Source organism: Athene noctua, chromosome 6 (assembly GCF_965140245.1).
Source record: "Athene noctua chromosome 6, bAthNoc1.hap1.1, whole genome shotgun sequence".
In the NCBI taxonomy this organism is placed as follows: Eukaryota; Metazoa; Chordata; class Aves; order Strigiformes; family Strigidae; genus Athene; species Athene noctua.
This window is the reverse complement of record NC_134042.1, coordinates 29206999-29230149: the sequence shown is the minus strand read 5'-3', so window position 1 is coordinate 29230149 and position 23151 is coordinate 29206999. Positions and strand designations below refer to the sequence as shown.

The window sequence follows — 23151 nt, the reverse complement described above, 5'->3', positions numbered from 1 at the left end:
CCAGGAAAAGAAGGGATGGCATTTAACAATCAGCAATAGATTAGTAGTTGTCATTTCGCCTAAAATGTCTGAGTTATCTGAGGATAAGGAATAAGAAACTAATACCTCTCCTGTACCTTACTATCCTATTATCTAACCTTTAACCCTAAATATGAATGCAAATACTCCTAGAGGTATAAACATGCAAGTTTATATATATATTTACAAAATAAAAACAGAAAGCAGTTGTTCTATGCAAACTTGCTTCAGCATCAACTCTAAATACCATTAAATAGAAGCAAAACCAAACAGAAGTTTCAATGACAGCATTTCTTCTTTCTCCCTACACTCTTCCGAAAACACCTTAATCAATAACTGCACTTGACAAGAAGCATCATTTAATAGGGATATCCTTTGCCTAGGTGCCACAAGAGAAAGGACCAGTACCCTACTCAAGGAGTAAGACTGCCAGAGGTCTAGAACCTGTGGCTTGAGGTGCTCATAGTGAGAGACTCCAGAGAGCCAAAGGACTTTAATTCATGACTAGTAATGTGGTTTCTGAATTGCATTTTACAGAAACCAACTATGAAGATAAAAACAGTATTTTCAAAGCAGCTGAAAAAGAAAAAAAAAAAAAACAACCCAATGATGAGAAATTTTGAAACCCTGAAAATACCACGAGGAAGCTCAAAGCCTGATCTACTGTCTTTAATCAGTTGTGATGGCAGAGCATAGAAGCTGGGTATTACACTTTGCCTCACTCCTTAGTACTATGGGCCATTTGCATGGTAAAAGGATCTTTGTCTCAGAGTTCATCTACTCCCGCTGCTTACAATCCTTGCCTGATGTCATAATCCTCCATCTGTAGCAACAGAATTTTCTTCAGAGCAGCTAACAGGGATGTCACAGGGGATTAGGATTTTGGATTAGGGAGCAAAGCAACAGAAGCACAGGAAGGCTTATAAAACATGAAGATTGTGATACCACACACATGCCCTTTAGTGCTAACAAATAAGAAAAGAGAAGACAACAAACGATTTATATATATATATATACACAGCAGTAAAACTGGTTCTAAATTATCAGTGCCATCAGGGTTCAGGTCTATTTTTAATCTCATTCCTTTGGCAACACTTACAGCAGTCAAAACATTTAAAAGCAAAGTTTTAGAACTAGTCTTCACATAATAATCGGAGATACATTTGATAAGTCACACTATACTTTTAATTAATAAAATATGCATGCTAACTTTAAATTTTCTCCTGAAATTTCCAACACCCTAACAACGCTATTTCCATTGAGTGCATTTTTGTTCAAAGGCCTTGTTTTTTGTTGTCTGTTTGTAGCTGGGCTTGGTGCGTTGTCTTCATGCCACATGAACACTGGAAAGGGGAGTGAGTGGGCAGTAGATACAGCAGAAAAGTGGAGAAGTGCCCAGTGCAGAAAAGCATCCCTGCTAGCAGAAGCGTAACTTGCTCTGTCTCCTCCGGTCCAGACTAAGTCTACTAACAGAGGAGGCTCCTTAGGAATATGAGATGGCAAAGCAAATTCATCGACAATGTCCATTTGATCTTTATTTCTGTATATCTGATTTTTACTGGAACAGCTCAGTATCTGAGGACTTGCTGGGTCTGAGATCTTGTTGGGTCTTCCTCCCTAGAAAGGAGTCCCATATTACACTTTTCTTCCAAGTTACCTAGCTAGATGTATGGTTTGTTTATTAGTTTAGCCATTAAGTATTTGAAGAAAATCACCTTAGAAGAGCACAAGTAGCCAGATCTCTTATTCATATGCTGCTTGAGAAAATTACTTTGTCTTCCTAAGTCTTTCCTGTAATTTCAGCTGTATGGTAGGTTTCTCTTTGCCCTGAAACTAACAAAAGTTCTACTGCTGCACATTGCTAAAACTGCCATGTTTCATCCCACAGGTGGGCACATTTCACTGGCAAGAGAAGTCATTCCTGCTGTGTCATTTGAAAGCTTTTTGCAGAGAAAGTAACTCTAGGAATAAAAGACAGCATTGTGTTTATCATTCTTCCGAGTTACATGAGGAATCAGTATCTTTAGGATTATAACACAACTGCCTTATGCCTTGATCATAACTAGCAATAAGCATTAAGCTAAGCAAACCATTCTTGATCTTGCACATAATACCTTTCTTCACACATTGAAAATTCACTCTTACTGAAAGGAATCTACCAGCTGTGTTAACATTATTTTCTCAGGAAGATGAAGATCTGCAACAGGCATGGTTCAATGGCACCATGGTGCATTTTCACTCTCCATCTCCCTAAATGCTCTTTTTCCCTTGTAACTTCAAAGAGGTTAGAAAGAGACACACAAGACATTTTAACTGTCTTAGCAAAATAAGTTGATTCTTTTGTCCTACAGTTCCTAAATTGCAAAGGCCATCAAGCACTGAAATATCTCTACCACTACCAGCCAGAAACTATGGTGGGCAATTTATACCTATGATAAATCTACAATCTACTTCTGTCAGCATTCCTCTTTCATAACCATCAATAGTCTGCTTTTTTAAATTCAACATGCAGGCCCAGTACAGGTCAGAGAGGCATCAGGTCTTGGAAACCACATGCACTAGGCAGAATATAAAACTATTCCAGGACTCACTCTTAGTGAAGGTTAAGGAGGAAATGAAGTTAATCCAGCTAATTTTTCCAATTTTAGAATAATTTAGAAAAAAATAATTTTCTTCTGAGTAAAAAAGTGATCAAAATTGAGACTGAATCTCGTGGAACCATCACTTCACTGGATGGACCATATCTCATATGCTGTAACTGTCAAATACCAACAGTGGCATGTTGACACCTACTTCACACAAATATAAGAAACTAAAGTATATTCAAGATTCAGTGCACGATTCAAAAAGTTAGATCCTGTATTTTGAGTAACAGGTGATAGAAAGCAGGAATATCACAGAGTAACTTTAAGTGAGCAAGCTACAACCAAAAAAACAAAAGGGATTTTCAAGGACTGCAATACCAGCTCTTCAATCTCTCTCATTTTCAGATTTTATTAAGAACTCATCATCACCTAAATATGGTTAGACATCTAGCAGGTTCCATAATTAGGGCTACCCATTGTTAGAAATAACTCAAAAGCCAGCATTCTGTAGTCCTCTAAAAATACAGATGTTTATTCCACTGCCTCAGCAGAACCTGAACTCTCCATTCACCTGATGTCAGTTATAATGCTGAGTCCTTCTGTTCCAAATATGTGGCTGTCTTAAAAATTTCAGGGACTAGGACTAGTTAAACTAATAAATATGCAATCTCTCACAGAAAGCACATTTACCTCAAGGTGACAGGAGACGGGAATCAGCAGCAATGGCAATAAAGATGGATCTACAACATGGTGGGGTTTCTCTCCCCTCCATGAAACCTGGCATGTACCTATCTTCCTCTCTTTTGTCATCTTGCCACTCTCCATCTCTAAGCAACCTCAATGGTCTTAAGATCTCTAAGCAACCTAAAAGGTCTTGAGCAATGTGCTCATACACATGCTGGTGAGGGAAGAACACAAAACCAAAAAAATACCCCACAAAAAACCCAAACACCCAACCATACAACAAAAAGACAACTGCACACAAGGGAGTATGCCTGGATCTGAGATGCAACAAGGGACAAGGAGATGCAGATGAAGTAGAGGGAATAAACAGTATTCAGACATGCAGAGACAGAAACTAAAAACAGAAAGGAAAAACTGAAAGGACTGTGTGTGAAAAAGAAAAATACAGTCAATTGGCAAAACAGCCTTCTCTACTGCAAATCACACAGTACAAAAGTACCAGGCCTCATGGCCTATTCTGAAACAGCCAAACCTATTTAGCAAAGGTTGGTTTCCTGAAAAGCCAATAATCCACATTAGGTACTCAAGACAAACATTTCCCCTTAGGCTTCAATGTGATTATCAGGTGTTTTCATCTGAAGGGCAAATATTCCTATAGGGTTAAGACCTCTGTAACAATATGAGCTTGAGCTGGAATAATCTGCACAGCTGTGACAAGCCTTTAGGTTCTAAGGACTCTGGAAAACTCAAAACAACAATCAAATCTGTTAGTTTCAGAACCTCCTCTTCACGTTGCATCCACTTCAATGGATATCAAAAATTGAGCAGGAACTACTGGGCATCTATTCTGAATTCTGATGGACACACAAGTGACTAGAGAGAATAACAGTGGCTGCAGCCAGAGACACACAATACTTCCTGATGTCTAATCAAGTCCCAAATTCCCTGCCACAGTTTTAATAGATGGCACAGAACACCTTAATCCTAAAGCTATCTACACCCCAGTGTACTTCCAGGATGCTTTTTCTTCTCACACCTGTCCCAGCCCATGTATCCTTCCTAGTCTTTCAAATATCATTCTTTACCCCTTTCATTTATATAAACTTCAGAAATCCCCTAGAGGCAGTATCTGACACTCTCTAAATACCTAACCTCTGTAAAACAGAGTACTTCAACTTTTTACAGTTGGGAATAGGCCAGAGATGCCAACAAAACATGGTCACAGGCGATGCTCCACATGCATAGAGCACAATATATCACACTAACTTCTGCCTACCTCTAGGCTGTCAAATCTTTCAGATTCAATGTTTCATACACATCCAATGGCTAAAATTATCTCAGGCTGTCAGTATCTCTACCTGCTGGGTAAGAGGGTGCCTTCTAATATGCTTCTGTCTATTAACTACTGCTACAGCAATAGAGTGCTTACCCATTAAAATTTCCTTGGTTCCTCCAAATATATTTTCATCCTTTTCTACTGAGCTGTAGAATGCCAAACTATACCTAAAACCACAGATGATATTCTGAAGCAAAGGCAATTGCTACCTGCCTACACCTGGAATATGGAAGAGGACTGTTTTGAATATAGCATTAGATCAGGTCAGCAACGTTACCAGGTCTTCATGGTAAACATGGTCAATAGAAAAGGGGTTTATGAAGTGCAAGATCAAAGCCACAAAAACTTCATTCCAATGATATGTAAAATGTTGGGACGTCCTGCCACTATCTCAGAGTATGAAATAAGAACACTATGTGTTTTCTCCCACAACAAAACCTCAGACTAAACCTGTGGTTTAGACATAAAATTTCAAGATGATTAAGCTGATACCATAACAGATACCACCTGTGGCTTCAGGACTGTTAAATAGAGGCACATTGTTCAATGCCTCTGACTTCCCCTTGCACACAAGACCATTCTCTCCTTTTCAATTAAAAAGGAGGAACATTTTCTTAAACTTCCACAACATTCAGGCACAAATTAATTTGTACTCTATATTGCAGTTGCTCTAGATGAGTTGGGAAGTATACTTTACATGATAGTAAACACTATAATGTTTAAAAGGATAGACTTTCAGCACCAAGGAAACATCTCTCTGGTACTAGCATCAAAGTCCTATCAATTGCTAATAAGCAGGTTTCCTCACTTATGTCCTGGGGAAACAGGGTATTTGTATGTAATTGTATCATTAATCCTTCCTTCATTATATGCCTCCTAAGAATAACATTCAACAAACTGGTTTTCTGTCAGCACACTTTATCCCATCATCTCAGTAATTCAAGTGGCACATTCTCAAACACTATCTGGCCTCTCCTCTTTGAGCCCTCTTCCTTGGTTTCTCCATTTTTCCCCCCTTTTCTACTGAAGCTACTCTCAGCCTCTTTAATGGCTTTCACTTGAGTATCTTTAGCATTTTAACACCATCCACACAGTTCTCAACCTTTTGGCAACCCCAAACATCACTGATTTGATTCCTTCTTACTTAGCAGGCAATAGTAATAAAATATGTCAATAAGAATTTCACATGAGGACCAACATCATGAAAGAGCCTTATCTGCTTTATAAAAAAAAAGAGCCTGTCCAGTAAAAAGGTCTAAAAAAGACCTATAAGAGGTACAAAAATTAGCAGATACAAAAGGCTCAGTCATGACACTCATATGTTTGATCAATTATGAATTGTAAAATGCCATCTAACTATTAAGGGAATTTGTAGTTAATAGATTTTTTTAAAAAAAAACTAAAATTCCAGAAAGATATTTTTGTGGAAGTTTTTTTCAAAGTTTAAGTTAAAAAAACCTAACTTTAATCTCCTAGTCTCAACTCCTTAAGATCAGTGCTGAAGAACCCAAGTCAGCTTTTTGTTTTGTAAAGATCTGAGGGCCTTCTATGTCTTTATACACAGCACCTATTTGCCTAAGCAATTATTAGACATTTCAGGAAATCTACCCAGGCTCTTATGGATATTCAGAGATTGATACAGTCAAACCCCCCAGAGTCAACAAAAACACCTCCACTGTTTGCCATGTCCTTCCTCAGTCCAGATATCCTCTCCAGGGGGCTAGGGTTTGTCATTCTGATCCTGTCTCAGAGGTGTGACTGCATCCATTAAAAGGCACCAAATGTTACAAAAAAGCATCTTTCAGTTCAAACCAGTAATGGGAAGAAAAACCTTCTCTACCTTGCAGGTCAGCTTTGGTCAACTCAACTTTGTTAGCAAAAAATAAAAAACAAAAACAAAAAGCAAAACCAATAAACAACATGTTAGTATAAAGGCAGATAAATCAGGGTCACATCACTTCAAATAAAAACAAATGGTATAATCATCACAGCCAACATGCATAATCAATACATGCAACAAGGACACAGAGGGACACAGCTACCTTAACTCAGCAACAGATAAGAAAACCACATAAAAGAGAGAGGAAATGCATTTCATTCACACAAACACGAGGTTACAGAACTTACAGATAGTAGAAAGAGAAGGAAAAAATATAATTCTTAACATTAAAAAAAATATATCATTCTTAAATCTCTCAGCATTTACTGTTAATTTAAGAGAAATTTTGTCTTGAGAAATACTTAGAATCCATTTAAGTAAAAAAATCTATTTGACTTTCAGCACATTAGTCAAGAATATTTTTCTTTTGTTTCTACATCCAAGCTCCAGATCTGAACTTAAATCTTCTGTCTCCCATAAATGCATACATTGCCTGGGTTTTTGCCCAAAGTGGATTTATTGCCAGAAAACCATAGGGGACTGATAACTCTGAAAGATAACAACCTCTGTTTATCCCAAGAACCGAATTTGACACTGGACGTAAACAGACAGTAAAACCTTGCCCCCTCACAAGCTGTTGCCTGCTCATGGAATTCAACATATCCTTAAGAAAACTTGCATCAACACGCAAAGAGACATCTCAGTCATTAGACCCATATAATCTTTGTCAATCTTATCAGAGCAATCTACAGAAATGACAGTAGTACAAGACCACTCTTTCACCTAGGTGGGAAGGATCTTGTCATCTGTGGTCAAATCAGAATCCACATGGCAAAGGAGAATCATGAATCTACCAAGTCTGACTGACCAAAGAGCCAAGTACACTTTCTGAAAATTGCAGAGCACTAAGAAGCAAAACAAAACAATACCACTGATGGTCTTCCATTTAAGCACAGGATTTTTTTTTTTTTTTTTTAATGAAGTCCAGTTCACAAGGAAACCACATAGATTTCTGATGTGTTAGACCTTGATTCTAAGTTTTCTCTTTCAGCATGGAAAAAGCAGACAACAAAGATAAGAGTACAGGCAGCAGCACCTGAAATCCTTGCCACTGAAGTTTACATAATTCTATTGTCAGCACAATGGGAACAGCAAAACAAATCACTGACCTCATTGCTCAAAGGATGGGTATTTAAGGAGTGCATACTCACCTTCAAAACCTTCTGTTCTTAAAAAGTTCTAATATCACAGCTGATACTGAAGAGAGATTGGTAGTTCTCCCTTTCTCCCACTGTCTCCTTTTACATTTACAACCCAATAAATTCAAACTGGCACATACAGATGCCATTTCCTGTGGTTCATAGGAAGTTTTATGTTTTGAATCTTTACTATTGTTTTACAGCCCTCAAGATGGTAATCACCTTCCCTTTTGAGCTAGTCAGATTTTTCTTCCCACTTCTGGAACTGGTCTACTACACAGAGCCATAAAATCTCCAGAGTTCTTTAAACAAAATGCAAAAGAAAAGGGGGGGGGGGGGAAGAGGAGGAGGATGCATTTCTCCATGTATCATCTTCAACATGTATTCTAACAAAGTAATTTCTGTATAACGAACAAGCACTTTTCCTAATTGCCCTGCTCCTCATCATCTTTTTAGCTGAAGTGGAGCAAAGCTTATATTTGTTCCGTAAGTCCAGTAGCACTGTGACAATGGAATCCAAAAGCATAAAGAACAGGAGAGCTGTCAAACCATCACAGAGTAAATTAACATGCCTCTCCTCAACCGACAACTTTAGATTCCACAGAAAAAGGGAAGTATCTCCAGATTTGAAGTTTCACTACTGAGCAGATGAAGGGTGAAATCTTTTCTGACATTATCCTGCTGTGAGATTTTAAGCATGAGATTAAATTTTCTTTTTTCCACAGACTGCTTAGTATGCAAAACACACTTCTGATTATCAAGCCTGTATGTGTCATTCATGCTTTTCACGCACCAGTGAATTCCAAAGGTTAACTATACTATTTCATGGAAAGTAACATAAAATTATGATTTTACTGCAGAATCTGGAAGAAGATTAAATTAGGACAAAAAAACCTCCCAAAACATCTGGAACAGTGTCAGCCAGTTCAATAATAATCACTCCCCTTTGTGAGAAGCTGTTATGAGGAGTGGAACAGGTAAGGAAAGGTGAAGAAGAGATGAAGGAGCCACATCTCTAAAGCACATAGAAAACTGCCTTGTAAAAGAAATACCACCACTATTGTTAAAGTTTGTTTGGCTCAGGACAGGATGGGGAGAACACGAGCATTTAGAACATGCTGCTGAATTTCTGATAGCTCTAGTGCCCACAGTACGCAGCATAAGGATGTCCAGATAAAGGAAAGAAAAACACAGAACATACAGCAAATTAATAAAGAGGTGAAAAAAAACACTTCAAATGCAGGAAATACTCCAATATTTAAGGCAACATCTTCAAACTCCACAAAAGGTTAAACACCTGCTTAACTTCTTCCAGGACCAATGAGGAAAAAGCAGTGCATCACTCAGTCTTGACTTTTGTAGACTGAATAAACCAATCCTTTCACCTAGTAGTAAGGCCAGGAATTAAGTGCTCAGCAAAAACATTTGATTGGAGAAGTCTAGAATCAAGGAAGAACTAAGCCAAAGTTTAAATTGGTTTACTTTCAAGGAGGGAAAGAAGATCACCTGGAACAACACCTTCAAAGTGCTCTGCAAGACATAGTTGAATTTCATACTCTCGTCACAAACAGAAGAATACCATGTGCCTATTTCATGGGCAGGCAGAGCAAGGCCCAAAGTAGGTGGCAGACTTGTCTGCAAGATTCCAGCAAAAGTGGGCCCCCAACATGAAGTCCTTTCTGAGAAATTACTCTGTCTCCTCAGAGATTTCGGTAGCCTGATGCAATGCTGACACAAGGACTGTTTAAGTCTTAACCACTTCCCTACCTTTTGTACCTTTTCTCTCAGACCCTCTCACCAACCCCTTTTTTCCAGCGGCTTAAGAATGCTTTGGGATTCTCTAGGTCCTAAAGAAAAAGCTCTCTCATAATTATAATTATATTAAAAGTGCTTCCTGCTCTAACAGGAGCACTGCCTTACCCATCACTGGAACTCACCTAGTTGTATAATGTGGTAGGTTTGTGCTTTGTTGCACAGCAAGGGTTAATTATGATTGAGCACATAAGAGGAACAAAGTGGCCTAGGAAGTTGAATGGCTTGCTCAAAATGAATAAAAGGAGGTGGCAGTAGAACCAAGAAAATAAAAAAATTATTTTCCTATTAAGACTTGTGAATCTTAATCAATGATATGAAATAGGGTAGTGAAATGCATTAAACAGATAACAAATGCAAACAGGATGCAATGATGTCACCCATTTGTCACGGCATTGGTCTGTCTTAGGTGGGACAGTGCTGTCTGCTGACCTACATCTCACATTCTACTATTCTCCAGGCTTCCTTCCTCTACGCATCCTTTGATTGTGTCCTGAGATCAAACTGACAGTTTCAGAGAAAACATCTGCCACTTTGTAATCTCCTCTGCTTCTGAAAGTAAAGCTGCAACAAGAGCATTAGCAGAAATCTCTCTCATACCACATTTGGAAGGCGAGATTCCTATGTGGGGATGTAATCACATTTATTTAAGCGTGCATGTTCTCATCATGTACATGGTCCCACTGCCTTTCACGATGAAATAAGGACATCTCCTGGAAATCAACATACAGCACAACTATTTACCCAAAAAGCCTACAATTTATTACAAACACATTTAAACATCATGAGACAGCAAGAACTGATTAGGACTTCAGCCCTTAAAATGTTGTTAAGACTGCACCCAAGATCACTTCAGATGTAAATAAAATAGGGAGACTTAAATAAGGACTGAACATGTTTAGAGTTTTTCTTTCCTTAGAGAAAGGGGAGATAGGTGTAACTTTCAGTGGCAACTGTAAGAACAGGCACCAGCAGGCAGCAGTCAAGATGTGAAATGAAGCCTTGGAGATTGCTCCGATTCAAAAAACAAATTAAACATTTTCATGAATTGGGTCTGGCAACCTGATTCTCAGGTTTTTTACTAATCCTAAATATGCTGACAAAGAGAATGGCGTCAACAGTTCCCTTGGTACTGAACAGGGACCATTCAGGAAGATTACATGGGCACTGCTTTGCAAGATCAAGTTCTTCTAAAGGCAGAATGAGGGCCATCATTGACCTTTCCACACATTTTTTTAGGTTTTAGGGTTGTTTTAGGTCTCCAATTTTGAATCTTGTTTGAAGGGCTTTAGAAGAGAAGGGGAACTCACATTCCTGACATCTCTAAGTGTGAACCAATCTCCACATTGAGGCAGTGGCTGTCCTAGCACTGGACTAGCACACAAAGTGCATTGCACATTACATGTTTGGGGAGCAGCACTGACATTACAAACCTCAGTAACAGGACACTAAATAAAATAACTACACTGGGTACAGGAGAAGGAAACACCATAGCTCTAATAGTGGTGCAGAGTCTTCTGAGAATGCATCATGACTCTGTTCCTGAGCCACATACAGAACAGGTTAGTGTAACGTGAGATCCTCTGAAGAAGAGCTAGTAGAGATAACAGGAAGGCTATATAACCAACAGATTAAGCTAATTTTAAACAGAAAAATTACCAGAAGTCACCAATATTAAAGAAAAGTTTTCAGTGGACCATGGATAATCAGAAAGTACATTAAAAAAAAAAAAAAAAAAAGCATTTTTATTTCCTTTGAACTCTGTAAACAACACAGAAAAGGTGCATCTGCCACAAATGGGCAAAGCCACAAATTCCACTACACTATGCTCACTTCCACAAGGAACATGGTTAACAGACACTATTAAATACAGCAGAAGAACAGAAAGGTTTTCCAGACAGCAGAGACAATGCCCCCAGTGCTTTCATCACAGGCCCACCTCCACAAAAAGGAACTCCTGTTTCTTCTACCTTCCATTTCCCCTGCCTCTGCTTGGACTTCAAAATACTTCTGTGTGTCCCAAAAGAGGGTGCTCTGAAGCACAAGAGAACTGAAGGCTCATAACCTCTTTCAAAGTATTCTAGGAGGACTGTAATGTTAATAAACCACTGTGAGAAAAGTACTAGTAAATAGTACTCCACCCCAGTACCATCCTTTCCATTACTGGAGGTACCACCTCATAGGGGATGGAGTAAGCAAGAGAACAGCAGCTAAACCACTTACATAGCTAGCTATCCTGAAGCTGCATTTGGAAGACAGAGTGTAGTGAAGGATGTCATGATGAAAGCAGTCATGAAATGGACAGTAAGGTGGACTAGCAGATGCTCAGGGACAGCAATGAAGTGGGGAGTGCTTGAGAGGGGAACTTCTCCGAAATCAATTATACCTTCGCATCCACGCTCAATCTGCCCACTGCGGTGCAGAGCATCATTGATTAGATCAGGCAGACGCCCATTCAAATCTACAGATGCTAGACAGCCCTGAAATCCATCACGTGAGGCCACTAGCTTCGGGAGGTTGCTATACATGCCTTGAGCTAGGCCAGCAATGTAGAGATCACCTAGAGGATAAAGGGATAAACATACAAGAAAGAGGAATTACACACATTTTAGAGTAGCTTCCCGCCCCCCCGACATGAATATAACAAGCTGAACAGCTGCTCAGAAAAGGTTAAAAGCAGAGGAAGATACTGTGCAATAACTTATTTCTGCCTCCTTTACTACAAGAAAACCCTAAAACCTAAAATCCACACCACACCCCCACCAAGAAAAAATCCCAGAGAAACACAGTTGTAATTGCATCCTATCTCAGAAAAACTGTAGGAAGACAATAATTTTCTAAAAAAGCAAAATATGACAAACTATATTGCTACGGGAAGTTGTGAAACAGAGAAAGAGAAAAATGAAATTGAAAGCCAAAATCAGCAAATTCCAGATTTAGTCTTCTGTAATGTGTGGTTCCTGCGAGCTTTCTCTCATTTACTGGTTGAGCTCCCCAAGAATAAAGGGGGGAACTGTCAGTCTTTTAGAATTTACCTTTAAGATCCAGATTTTTGGCACCATTGATAACCTGAGTGACCACCTTAGTGTCCACTTTTAGGCTGTGTGTGTTACTGTTATCTCTGGTGATGACGACATTGTGCCACTGGTTGTCATTAAGAGGACGATCACTGTTGCCTTTGATAACATTAGGTCCGTTTCCAAGGTCAAACACATAGTGTATATACCTGTAAACATAACAAGAGCTAGTTAAAAGTGTGTAAGAACTCCAGCGTTACTGACCCTTACTCTTGCCAGAGTTTATAAATTAATCTCAAAAGTCATGAAGAGAAGTATCTCTGGGCCAGAAAGTTCTAGGTAAGCAAAAATATTAGACACAGATTTGAAAACATGCAGTATTTTTCTTTCCACCAAGAAAGCGTGAGGATTAGTATTCTGAAATTATAACATTTGGAGTAATCAGATTCTAACTGTAAAGCATTCTCTTTTTCACAAAGTTCTCACAGATCCACAAAAACTTTGTCTGTGCATATAATTATTTTTAAAAACTGGTAATATCAATAAATGTACTGGGAAGAAACACTAGATATGCTTATTTGGGGCACATATTCCCCAGATTCATTCTGAGTTTTGAATAACTCCCTTAAGAAATTAATTGGGAAACTCACTCAAAATATTTTACTAAAATTCACATGAGATCCTAGGCTTATTCGAACAGCTGGAAAACAATTACCAAAGTTTTCAGCAGTAAAAAAAAACCCTAATGAAGACTGAAGTCATGGGAGTGTTACTCTGAATTATTTGTACAGTTCAAACACAGAAATCTACCCAAGGATAGAAGAGAAATATTCTACTTGGGAAAAAAAAAAAAAAAAAAGCCAACAAAATTCAACTCTCAACAGAGTACCAGAAGCTCGTGACTCTTGCTTTTTTATTACTTCATGTCCCACTTACAGAAATTCATGCGAAGTTAAAAATGAAACAAACTGAACTACAGTTATACCAAAATAAACAGGACTAGTAAACTGCATTTGTGGAAGACACATCTACTGTGACTAGTCACTTTTAAGAGATCAAAATTTGTTCAGCTAACAAAAAGAATTATTTTTTTTTTTAACAAGCAATTGGTCTTATGAAAAGAATAGAAGCATCTCAGAAGCAAGCTGAGTTCAGTTTTCCTCAAGCATCACCAGAGAAATACAAATTCAGCACCCATATGCTCTTTTTTTCCTTCAGTGGAGATGGCAAAACCACAAATTTGTTACAAGAAAAAAAATAATCAAAGGGGGAAGAGACATTCAGAGCCCCCAGCAAATTTCCTCCTCTTCTGGGCTATTATGAAAGGTTAACAGGACAAAACATTACCCTAACTAGATCCAAAGGACTTAAAACATTAATGTTTCACACTGCAATACTGTCTTTCCCTCAGCCACAGGGGAAGTCAGTGATAAAACCAGGAGTCTTAAGCTTCAGTGTTTATGTGTAATTGCTTTGTCACAAACCTCAAACAGAAAACATGCATATGAAGTGTATTTCTCTTTATGCAAGCACTTTAAGCTTACCTGTATGTAAGTTTATCTACAAATAATTTGGTAGAATATAGTAGAAAGCCACTTACCCCTTGACTAGTTCAACTGCAATGAAGTCATTGCCATCACCACTGTTAAAGAGGATGAAACCATCAGCTGAGGTGGTCTTGAACTGAAAGAAGAGGTGCATGGATGTATAAGCCTGCAAGGTGGCCAAGCTCAGGTAGCTGCTTTTGGTCTTGAATGTCACAGGGTCAGCTATAATGTTGCGTAGACCAAAGCGTGCCTTCAGCTCACAATAGTCAATATCGCCATTCTTGCACAGGTCAATGTAGAGCATCCCGTTAAACATGAGGCTCTGGAGGTGGCCAATGAAGCTGGAAGGGATGACAGAGATGTACCGCTTCTCTGTCATGATCCCTGTCTCAATGTTGTGGAACTCCAAGCGGGTGTGGTCACCAACCATTGTGCCTGAAGGACAGAAACAAGGAGAAACATGCAGAAAAGCCCAGGGATCAGTAACAGGCTATATGGAGCCCTTCACCCTCCAGTTTCCAGACTAATAGCAGGACTAACTTAAACCTATCTGATCACTGTTCAGCAGCTTGCATAAGAAAGAATGTATAGACTCTTGGTGGTGAGGCTTGAGTGTAGCTCTTGCCAAAACCTGAAAGAAGAGAGAAGACTAAAGGGCCATGGGCAGCAAGCTCTGTATTTTTCCCTGTGTTTCACAGACTTTCTTGTTTGCAAAGACTAGGTCTCTCCCTTACACCTACAGTGATCTGTTTGATCCAACAGTCCATCTGCCAAACTCAGACACTTCTGAATCAACTTGTACAAGTGTGCTTTCTAAAAACACCGAATAAACATGGATTAATATAAAAAGAGCAGAACAAGAAGTGAGAACACTCATAAATCTGCTAATATTTATTCTGTTGTTCTCTCCTGGTATCTGATGTTACTTGTTTTAAAAGCAGGGCAGGAGGGAAACACACAAGAATGCAACAGGCAAAAAGCCCTCCATATATTTAAATCATCAACCTGTCACTTGTTAAAATCTGTCACAATGTGACAAATAGCCCCTCTCATTTAAAATATTCAAGCTATTCAGTATACCATTATCAGGCTACTCTTGGAGAAAAATTAGATGTTTCAGTAAGTGCACTAGGCATCAGTACAGCCACAGAACCACACAGACAGATGAAATGTAACAGTATGCTAAAAGATTAGTTTGACTACAAAGACAAGTTCGGCAACATTAGAATGAAAACCATTACAGACAACCTTATTTTAGTCCTTTATAGTTCTTAAATAAGATTGTTTAACTATTTGATCACACAGGCAAGTATCATTTCTACACAGGCCTTGTGCCAATTAGTATAAAACAGGAATAATAAATTCATTAATTACTCAACATTAATTTTTTTTCTCATCATTCAATGTACAACTATTATTCATACTTTGCTACAAATATGCTGTTATTCTTTCTCTCATTAAATTTTCTGCAGTGCTATATTGAGTTTGCATGGTGAGGTGCTGGCCTGGGGTGGCTGCAGGGCCCCTGTGAGGAGGGGCCGGGGCTGCCCCATGCTGGACACGGCCAGTCCCAGCTCCAGCGGCTCCACCACAGGGCACAGCTGAGCCCTGCAGCCAAGAAGCCGGTGTCTGGGGAAAAATGTGTTTAAGAAATGGCAAAATGCTGCCCATGAGTGAGGAACAAAGGCAAAAAACCCAAACCAAACCCGATCACAAAAACCCTGCAAACACCAAGGTCAGAAAAGGAGTAGGGAGAGAAGGTGCTCCATGCACCAGATGGAAAATTCTCCAGCAGCCCATGGAGAAGACCACAGCGGAGCAGGCCCCCAACACTGCAGCCCATGGAGGACCCCCATGCCAGAACAGGTGGATATTTTCTGAAGGAACTGCAGCCTGTGGAGAGCCCACACCGGAGTGTGTTTTCCTGACAGCCTGTGGAGAGGACCCAAGATGGAGTACTTCATGAAGGACTGCTGCCCATGGGAAGGACCCACACTGGAGCAGGGGAAAAGTGTGAGGAGGAAGGAAAGGTAGAGAGGAGCTGTTACAGATTGATCACAGCCACCATTCCCCATCCCCCTGCACCACTAAGGGCAGGAGGGAGATAGAAGAGACAGGAATGAAGGAGGAAACCTAAGAAAAGGAGGGGGTGGGGAGGATGCTTTACTTTTCGTCCTTGTTTCTCACCATCCAACATTATTGGAAATAAATTAAATTAAATTTTCCCCAAGTCAATCTTGTTTTGTCCATGTCAGTAATCAGTAAACGATCTCCCTATACTTATCCTGAACCATGAGCCTTCTCATTCTATTTTCTCCCCTGCCCTATTGAGGAGAGGTAGTGAGAGAGCAGCTGGGTGGGTGTCTGGTGGTCAGCCACGGTCAACCCACAAGTTCAGCAGCACAGTGTGCAAATTATCCTCAAATATTCACTCCACCTTTTACCACTCCTGTAAGCTTAAGGAATATTATGTTTAATCTTATATACACAAAGCTAAGGAACAGAGAGATGAACATATAAAAAGTTTTGGATCTCAGAAAATAATTCTTTGGCGTCCACTTTAGTGGAACATGTAACAGCTTTGGAGGACTCACTGGTTTTGAGGATCAACACTTCTAGAAATCCCAAATGAGTACCTCCCAAAAGGACAGGTACAATCAGTGACCAACTGTGAAAGATCTGACTTCAAGTGACTTACCCAGCTTTCCATAGGAACTCTACGGTACAGAAGTCAATTCCTCTGGGCTGTATTCACATGCCCTACATAGAGGTCTCTTTCCTCTTTTTTCCCATGCTATGCCTCATTCACCACAAACTTTTCCAAGGGTATCTTAAAAACAAACACCTCCTTTAATACAAAGGCTTATATCAACCTGTTTGCTGCATCAACCTTTCCTAATGTAAGCAGGAAAAAGGTCATTTGGAAAAGACGAAATTAGACAACATCAAAATGTATACAAACATATACCTATCTACTTTCCACTTTTCCATACGTTTGCATGTTTCTCTACTTAACCTTGTAGTATGTTGCTAATTTAATTACTGAACAGGTAAAGTCCTTTGTTCTAGAAGGTTTTCCAACAGAAACAGCCACACTACCTGTTGGTCCCTCTGCCTCCAATAACATTCTAACATGCTGCTCTAATTCAATTCAGTTTAAAAGAACAAAAGGTACCAAAATATATACTTTCATACTAGTTTTGGGAAAAATTGACACCTGGATAAAGACCTGAATAAATGTTTCCTGTGTGCTTCAGACAAACAAAATTTAGCAATAATTTCCTGTTTGATTGCATCTGCTGGTCAGTTAGCATATATACACAACTCTTGACTAGCCACTGCAAGAGGTATTTCTGACTCGTTGGGATTATACCTAGGAGTCACACTGATCACCATTGATGAATCCAGGACAAACCCCATGTTAACTGGAATTTACAAGTTTTTTCATGTTCTGTGCTACATCCTGAAAACTCCTAGCATTTTTCATCTAAACAGTTCCCAGGCATTAAAAGACAAAAAAAAAAAAAAAGTATAGGTATTTCAAGACTTCTACTATTCAGAACATATTCTTTTTTTCTGTTGGGAGACAGAATGAAAGCTGAAAACATTTATAAGAGACTTAGATGATACAACCTGACTTGTGGTGTATATCTCAGATTAAATGAACTGACAGTCTCTTTCTTGCTTAGGTCCTCTTGAAACACTGAAATATTCCTAAATCACCTCTCATGATCATGTACAAAATGCAATTTTTCAGTTTATACTTTGTCCAAACATGATCAATTGTTGCAAAGACAGAAAACAAGAGAAGTCGTTATTAGAAAAAATGTTTTCAATTATCTATTCCAAATAGGAAGAGAAAAATATTACACAAAAACATTCATTTTTTCACTTATTCCCAATTTTAGCAGTGGATCTAAATTTGAAGACAATTACACAAAGACCACTGGCATGGAAGGCTTCAACTGAAGCTGATACAGCTGACAAACTTAAAAGCAGCTGAAAAGAGTCATGAGTTCCTGCATAGTCCAAAAGTATTGGTACCTGGGCAAATGTTTTTAAATACTGAAACAGTTTTTTGCCAGAAATAATAGTACTTTAGTTTGAGAAATGCCAGTTCACAGGAACTGAAACTGTGTATGGGAAAGTTTGTTAAGAAAAACCATCTCACTTCCACTACTGTGATTGTTAGGGACTGTTTCAGTTTTAGCAAATGAAAATTTCCAATTTTTTTCCAAACCAGAAGAACTGTATTTTCTTAAAAATAGAATAAAATTTTAAAATTACTTTTTAAAAAAAAAAAATCCTGCTTCTTACATCAAAAGATAAGAAAAATAAATGTAGAGATGTCAAAGACCAAGAGCAAGAAAATGCCTCTCCTTAGCCATTCTACTCTTAGATAAATGCAATGAAGTTGTTATTGGAGTAGGAAAGAAAGGCCAGGCCTGTGATATCTGAAGTACACTGAAACAGGGAAACCAAATATAGGGGACATTAGAAATAGAGTAAGGGAGGTTAGAAGAGGTGAACACCGAATTTTAGAAAAGGTGAAATATGAGAAAACTGGGACTGGCTTAAGAGAAATAGGAGGGTGTTATCAGTGATAGTGCAGAAAGTTAGGAGACGTTCAGTGAAAAGCTGAAAAGGACATGACAAAACAAGAAAATACATGTGTCTTCTGATTCTGAAGAAATCACGGAGTTAAATCCAGTATTTTCTGATCTCATTAGCTGTCAGCCTCACCTTCAGAGTTCTCTAATTCCTCCATTGTGCTCTGCAGAGAGTATTGTAACTACTACAGCAATCAGCAGCTCTTTAGTTCAAGTGGTAGAAGACAGAAAAAATTCCAGCCTCCACTGCAGTATTTGGGTGCTAGCAAGATGCTGTATGGAGGAACATAACTACTATATTTGCATTTCATTTATCACTGATGTTCTGAGGCCTGTTCTGAGTCGGGGGGGAATGCGAGAGGAAGGTTTAAGCAGCCAAATGCTATCCAAAGGAACTAGATTCTGTTTCCCCCTTAGGTGTCCTGCAGGAAGCCAAGTCAGCCACTTCATTACTGATTTTTCACAGGTGGTCATTAATTGTCTAGACCTTATCCTCCAAGTAGCAGGGTTGAGCTAATTTATAGGATCCAATTTACAGACAAATTGAATATCTGTGCATGCAAATGACTGAAAAATCATGCCAAATTAGTACAAAATACATCCAACTTTAATCTGGTGCTTTGTCTCCAAACCTGTAAAATCAGAAAAAAAAACACCTACTCATTTAATATAACACAGACATGGGAATAAATCCAGTTACAGCTTCTTACTTCTGTATAAACATATTGATGAGTAGCACACAACACACATACAAAAACAAAACCCAAAACAGGTCTATATTTAAAACAAAATTAAGTTGGCATGCACTGTTCCAAACATGCAATAAGAAAGAAGGCAGCAATCAGGCTGTTTATTTTTACTGGGGGCCCAATTTAGACATCTGATCTATGCCTAAAGACAGCAAAAATCCTGTGGAAAAAATCTATGTGACCACATCATTGAAGAGTACATCATCTGCCCAAGGAAGTGGGATGCAGATTGCACAGAAAATCTCAACTCTGGCTTTTCTGACTTTTTAGTTTGCCGTGATGGCATTCTTTTAACAGATATTTTTAGCTGTAATGCATCTTTAATTATGTAATTCATATACATGTACATATGCACATCCTATTTTGGTATCATTATTATTTACAAACTCAGTTTTATGAAAAAGAGACAAAAAAACAGATGGCTTTTTGGTGATTGAGTTGGTAATGCAAAGAGTGCCACCTCATGGTGTTTTCTGAAAAAGCATATCCAGAAGTATTCTTAAATGCAGAAATAAACTGGATGAAACGTTTACCAGCATGTTTCACTAATTCATAAAGCTACCTCTTAAATAAAATTTCATTTTCCTACAAGCCAATACTGACTAAGACTCCATCAGTTCCAACAAGGAGAGGGAAAGATTCTTCTTTCTTATGTCTCTGATACTGTCTTGCAAATTCTCATCCTATACAGCACAGCATATATTTACTTCAGAAGGAAAATATATTAAGCAACTTTCCTGCAAACCCACTTCTTTGGGCTTATTTCAAAATCCTGACTCATGTCTTTCCAAATAATCTAGTTACCACATTACTTAAAATTAATTGCATACACACAGTAGAAAAGAACCTTTTGCAGAGATAGGAAATATCATTCTGACACTGCCTGTGGCAGTCATTCCTTCCAGTTGCCTTTCAGCTAGAAGCTACTCAGAGGAGAAGACATCAGGATTTGGCAAAACAGCATGGGTCACAATTACTTGAACATACCCATATCAGAGTTGCATCCAGGGTTACTATTCTTTGCGATTCTACTATCAGCCTTCAGACGGCTGGAGTTTTCCTCAAAAACCCAGTTAACTGCCTACAGTTATATACAGCTATACGAATTTTAGACATTCAAAAAATAAAAATGAAGATTTTGCAGCTCTTGCAGCTGTAGGAAATGGACCAGAAAAGTATCACCTCAATTCTTTAAAAAAAAAAAAAAAAATAAAAAATAAAATAAAAAAAAATCTAAAGTACCTTAATCATTTCAATGCAAATCTCATAACTTGGGAGACACCAGCTTTCCTGAATGATTGACCTTTTCTTCCCCCCCTTCAACTACATTTCTCTATAGGAAGAAGCAGAAGCTCAAAAAGCAGTCAGGAAATGCAGGAAAGGAAAAAAAAGAAAAAGAAAAAAAAAAAAAAGACTGACACTCTATACATTATACGATATGGTATATTCTGGTGAGTTAGGGTCCTCCTTAACCTCTAAAATAAAGTGGGGAACAAACTTTTCTGTTTGTTTTTCCTTCTGGATGGCTCTGGACCATAAGCACATGAACTTCAAGGGAAAAAAAGAGCGGGAGACAGAAATCCATATTCTCTAACACATGTATCAAATGCAGGTTTGCCATCAAGGAAAAGTTTGTGCAGACAAAAGTTTCAGAGAACATTAGTTTTGATTCCATAGCATTGGAAACCGCCACATTTGCAACTCAGTAATGAGGTACTCTCAGAGTGTACCCCAGACAGAGCCTGGCACAAGAGTGCATGCTTGCTTAGCACCTCTGTATTCTTGGGCATATGGAAGTTCATCTGTCCCCCAATCCCACATTTCATATACACATAGGTGTCACAGAAGTTCCTGATGCTGGCTAAAAAGTTAGTCTCTTGAAATGGAACATTATTTTTCAACATAGTAACACTAAACATACAAGAAGTAGCAGGAAAGAGAAAAAACAAAACAAAACAAAACAAAACGGCCACCAAATCAGGAAGAATTGGTGCAACAGCAAAGAAGAGACTGGGAACAGAGATAACGATAAAAATTACTCATACATCGCACTTACCCTCAGCAACATCATCATCCACCATCAACTTCAGGCTCTTCCCTCGTCGAACTACCCGGACAGTGTGCCATTCATTGTCATTGAGTTTCTGCCCAGCATAAAGAGTTTCAGGTCCTTTGCCTGGGGATGGTGATAGGTACGACAGTTAATGCCCGACCCCCAATTAATTTAGCATTTGACAATGGGAAAAGTCACCAAAATCAACCTGGTGTGATACAGTCTAGTAGATTGTGTAGGTGTATTATAACCTGTAATCAACGCTCACACCTACAACCTTCCTAGCTCAGAGGGAAGTGTCAAGGTCACAAACTCTTCCACTCAGTGAAGTGCCTTCCACCGCAGAGCCCAGAGGTTACACGCATTTAAAACAGAGGCAAAAATCTCTCTTGTGCTATGGTATTCCATTTCCAAACGTCATATTTTACAGGGCATTGGAGTGTTAGAAAAACAAGCTGGTGACAGAAATTACTCTAGAATGGAGCCAGTACAGCAGAATTTTGCTCTCTCAAAACTCTGGATTTACAACAGCCCCGAGGTGCTTGGGATTCTTTTCAAAGTTAATCACTCAACACTTAGATATCCAACACCAGGCTGGTTTCAGTCCTTCAGTCTCAAAAAACACCCCTCACAACAACAAAAACACAACAACAAAACACCTCACAAAACCTCAAACACCCTCCCACCCCCAATTATTATTTTTTTTTAAATTTAAAACCACAGAAGGACAACCACTCACCAACCTGGCTGATTGCTCTGAAGTTCTTTGGCAAAGCAGCCTAGCTATACAGTGCTTTCTTTGCCCCCTTAACTACACGTCAAAAGGGAAAAAGGAGCCCTTTCTTCTCCAAAAGGTAAAACGACAGTTGCCCTTGCAAACAATGCTCCTGGGAAAATAGCATTAGTGCTACCCATATTTGTCCAGTTTTGCTGCTCACCCATCACAGCTGACAGATAATTATTTAAAACATTAATTGTTCAGATTACAGTACTGGAACATCTCACTCAAATGGTAAGTGAAATCGAATAATGGTGTGTGCTAAATTAAAAGCATCCATGGTCATTTCAGTACAGTACTAATGTGTTTTTTGACACAGGTATATCAGAGAAATGCCAAATAAGGACAGCAGAACTTGTTGCACATCAGGTCTGGGCCCACTGCCCAAACTGGCAAAAGGGGAACCCAAGAAGGAAAAACAAGGCTCACTGAACAAATTAAGAGACAGGACAGGGACAACAAGAGGCACTGCTACAGCTCAGTTTACTGCACTGGTAAAACTAGTATCAGATTGGCAAATTATTTCTCTCTGTTCAGCACAAGCAAATCAATCTCTTTAGACACCTCACAAACAGCATTTATTCTGCCCAGTTTTCAATGGACTAGTTACAGAACACAGAATAAAATGTTGTACATATCTTCAAGCGAAATTCTGCATGAGGGGATGCATCCACTCTGACCTGTGTTGTGGTCTAGACTAACAAGTAAGAGTAGCCTAATTCCATAGTGAAACAGAATTGAAGGAAGCAGTAGGAAAAATATCCAGGGACTTTACATAGTCCACAGTATGCACACTGCCTAATCAGCAACATTACTGAAATTGTTTCTCACTGAGGGGGAATGTGGGCAAAGAAGGTAGTGTCTCATTCAGCTAGGATATAACA

General features: G+C 38.9%; 1 protein-coding gene across 1 annotated transcript in view; it reads right to left on the bottom strand.

Annotated features, from left to right (window-relative positions):
• The window catches only part of NRXN3 (neurexin 3), a 1027951-nt gene that overhangs the window by 548346 nt on the left and 456454 nt on the right, over nt 1-23151 (bottom strand). The window contains exons 13-16 of the mRNA XM_074910039.1: nt 21493-21612; nt 14131-14512; nt 12549-12739; nt 11900-12073 (exon numbers count right to left, since the gene is read on the bottom strand). Coding sequence (XP_074766140.1) covers nt 11900-12073; nt 12549-12739; nt 14131-14512; nt 21493-21612 — 867 coding nt within the window. The remainder of the gene's footprint in view (nt 1-11899; nt 12074-12548; nt 12740-14130; nt 14513-21492; nt 21613-23151) is intronic.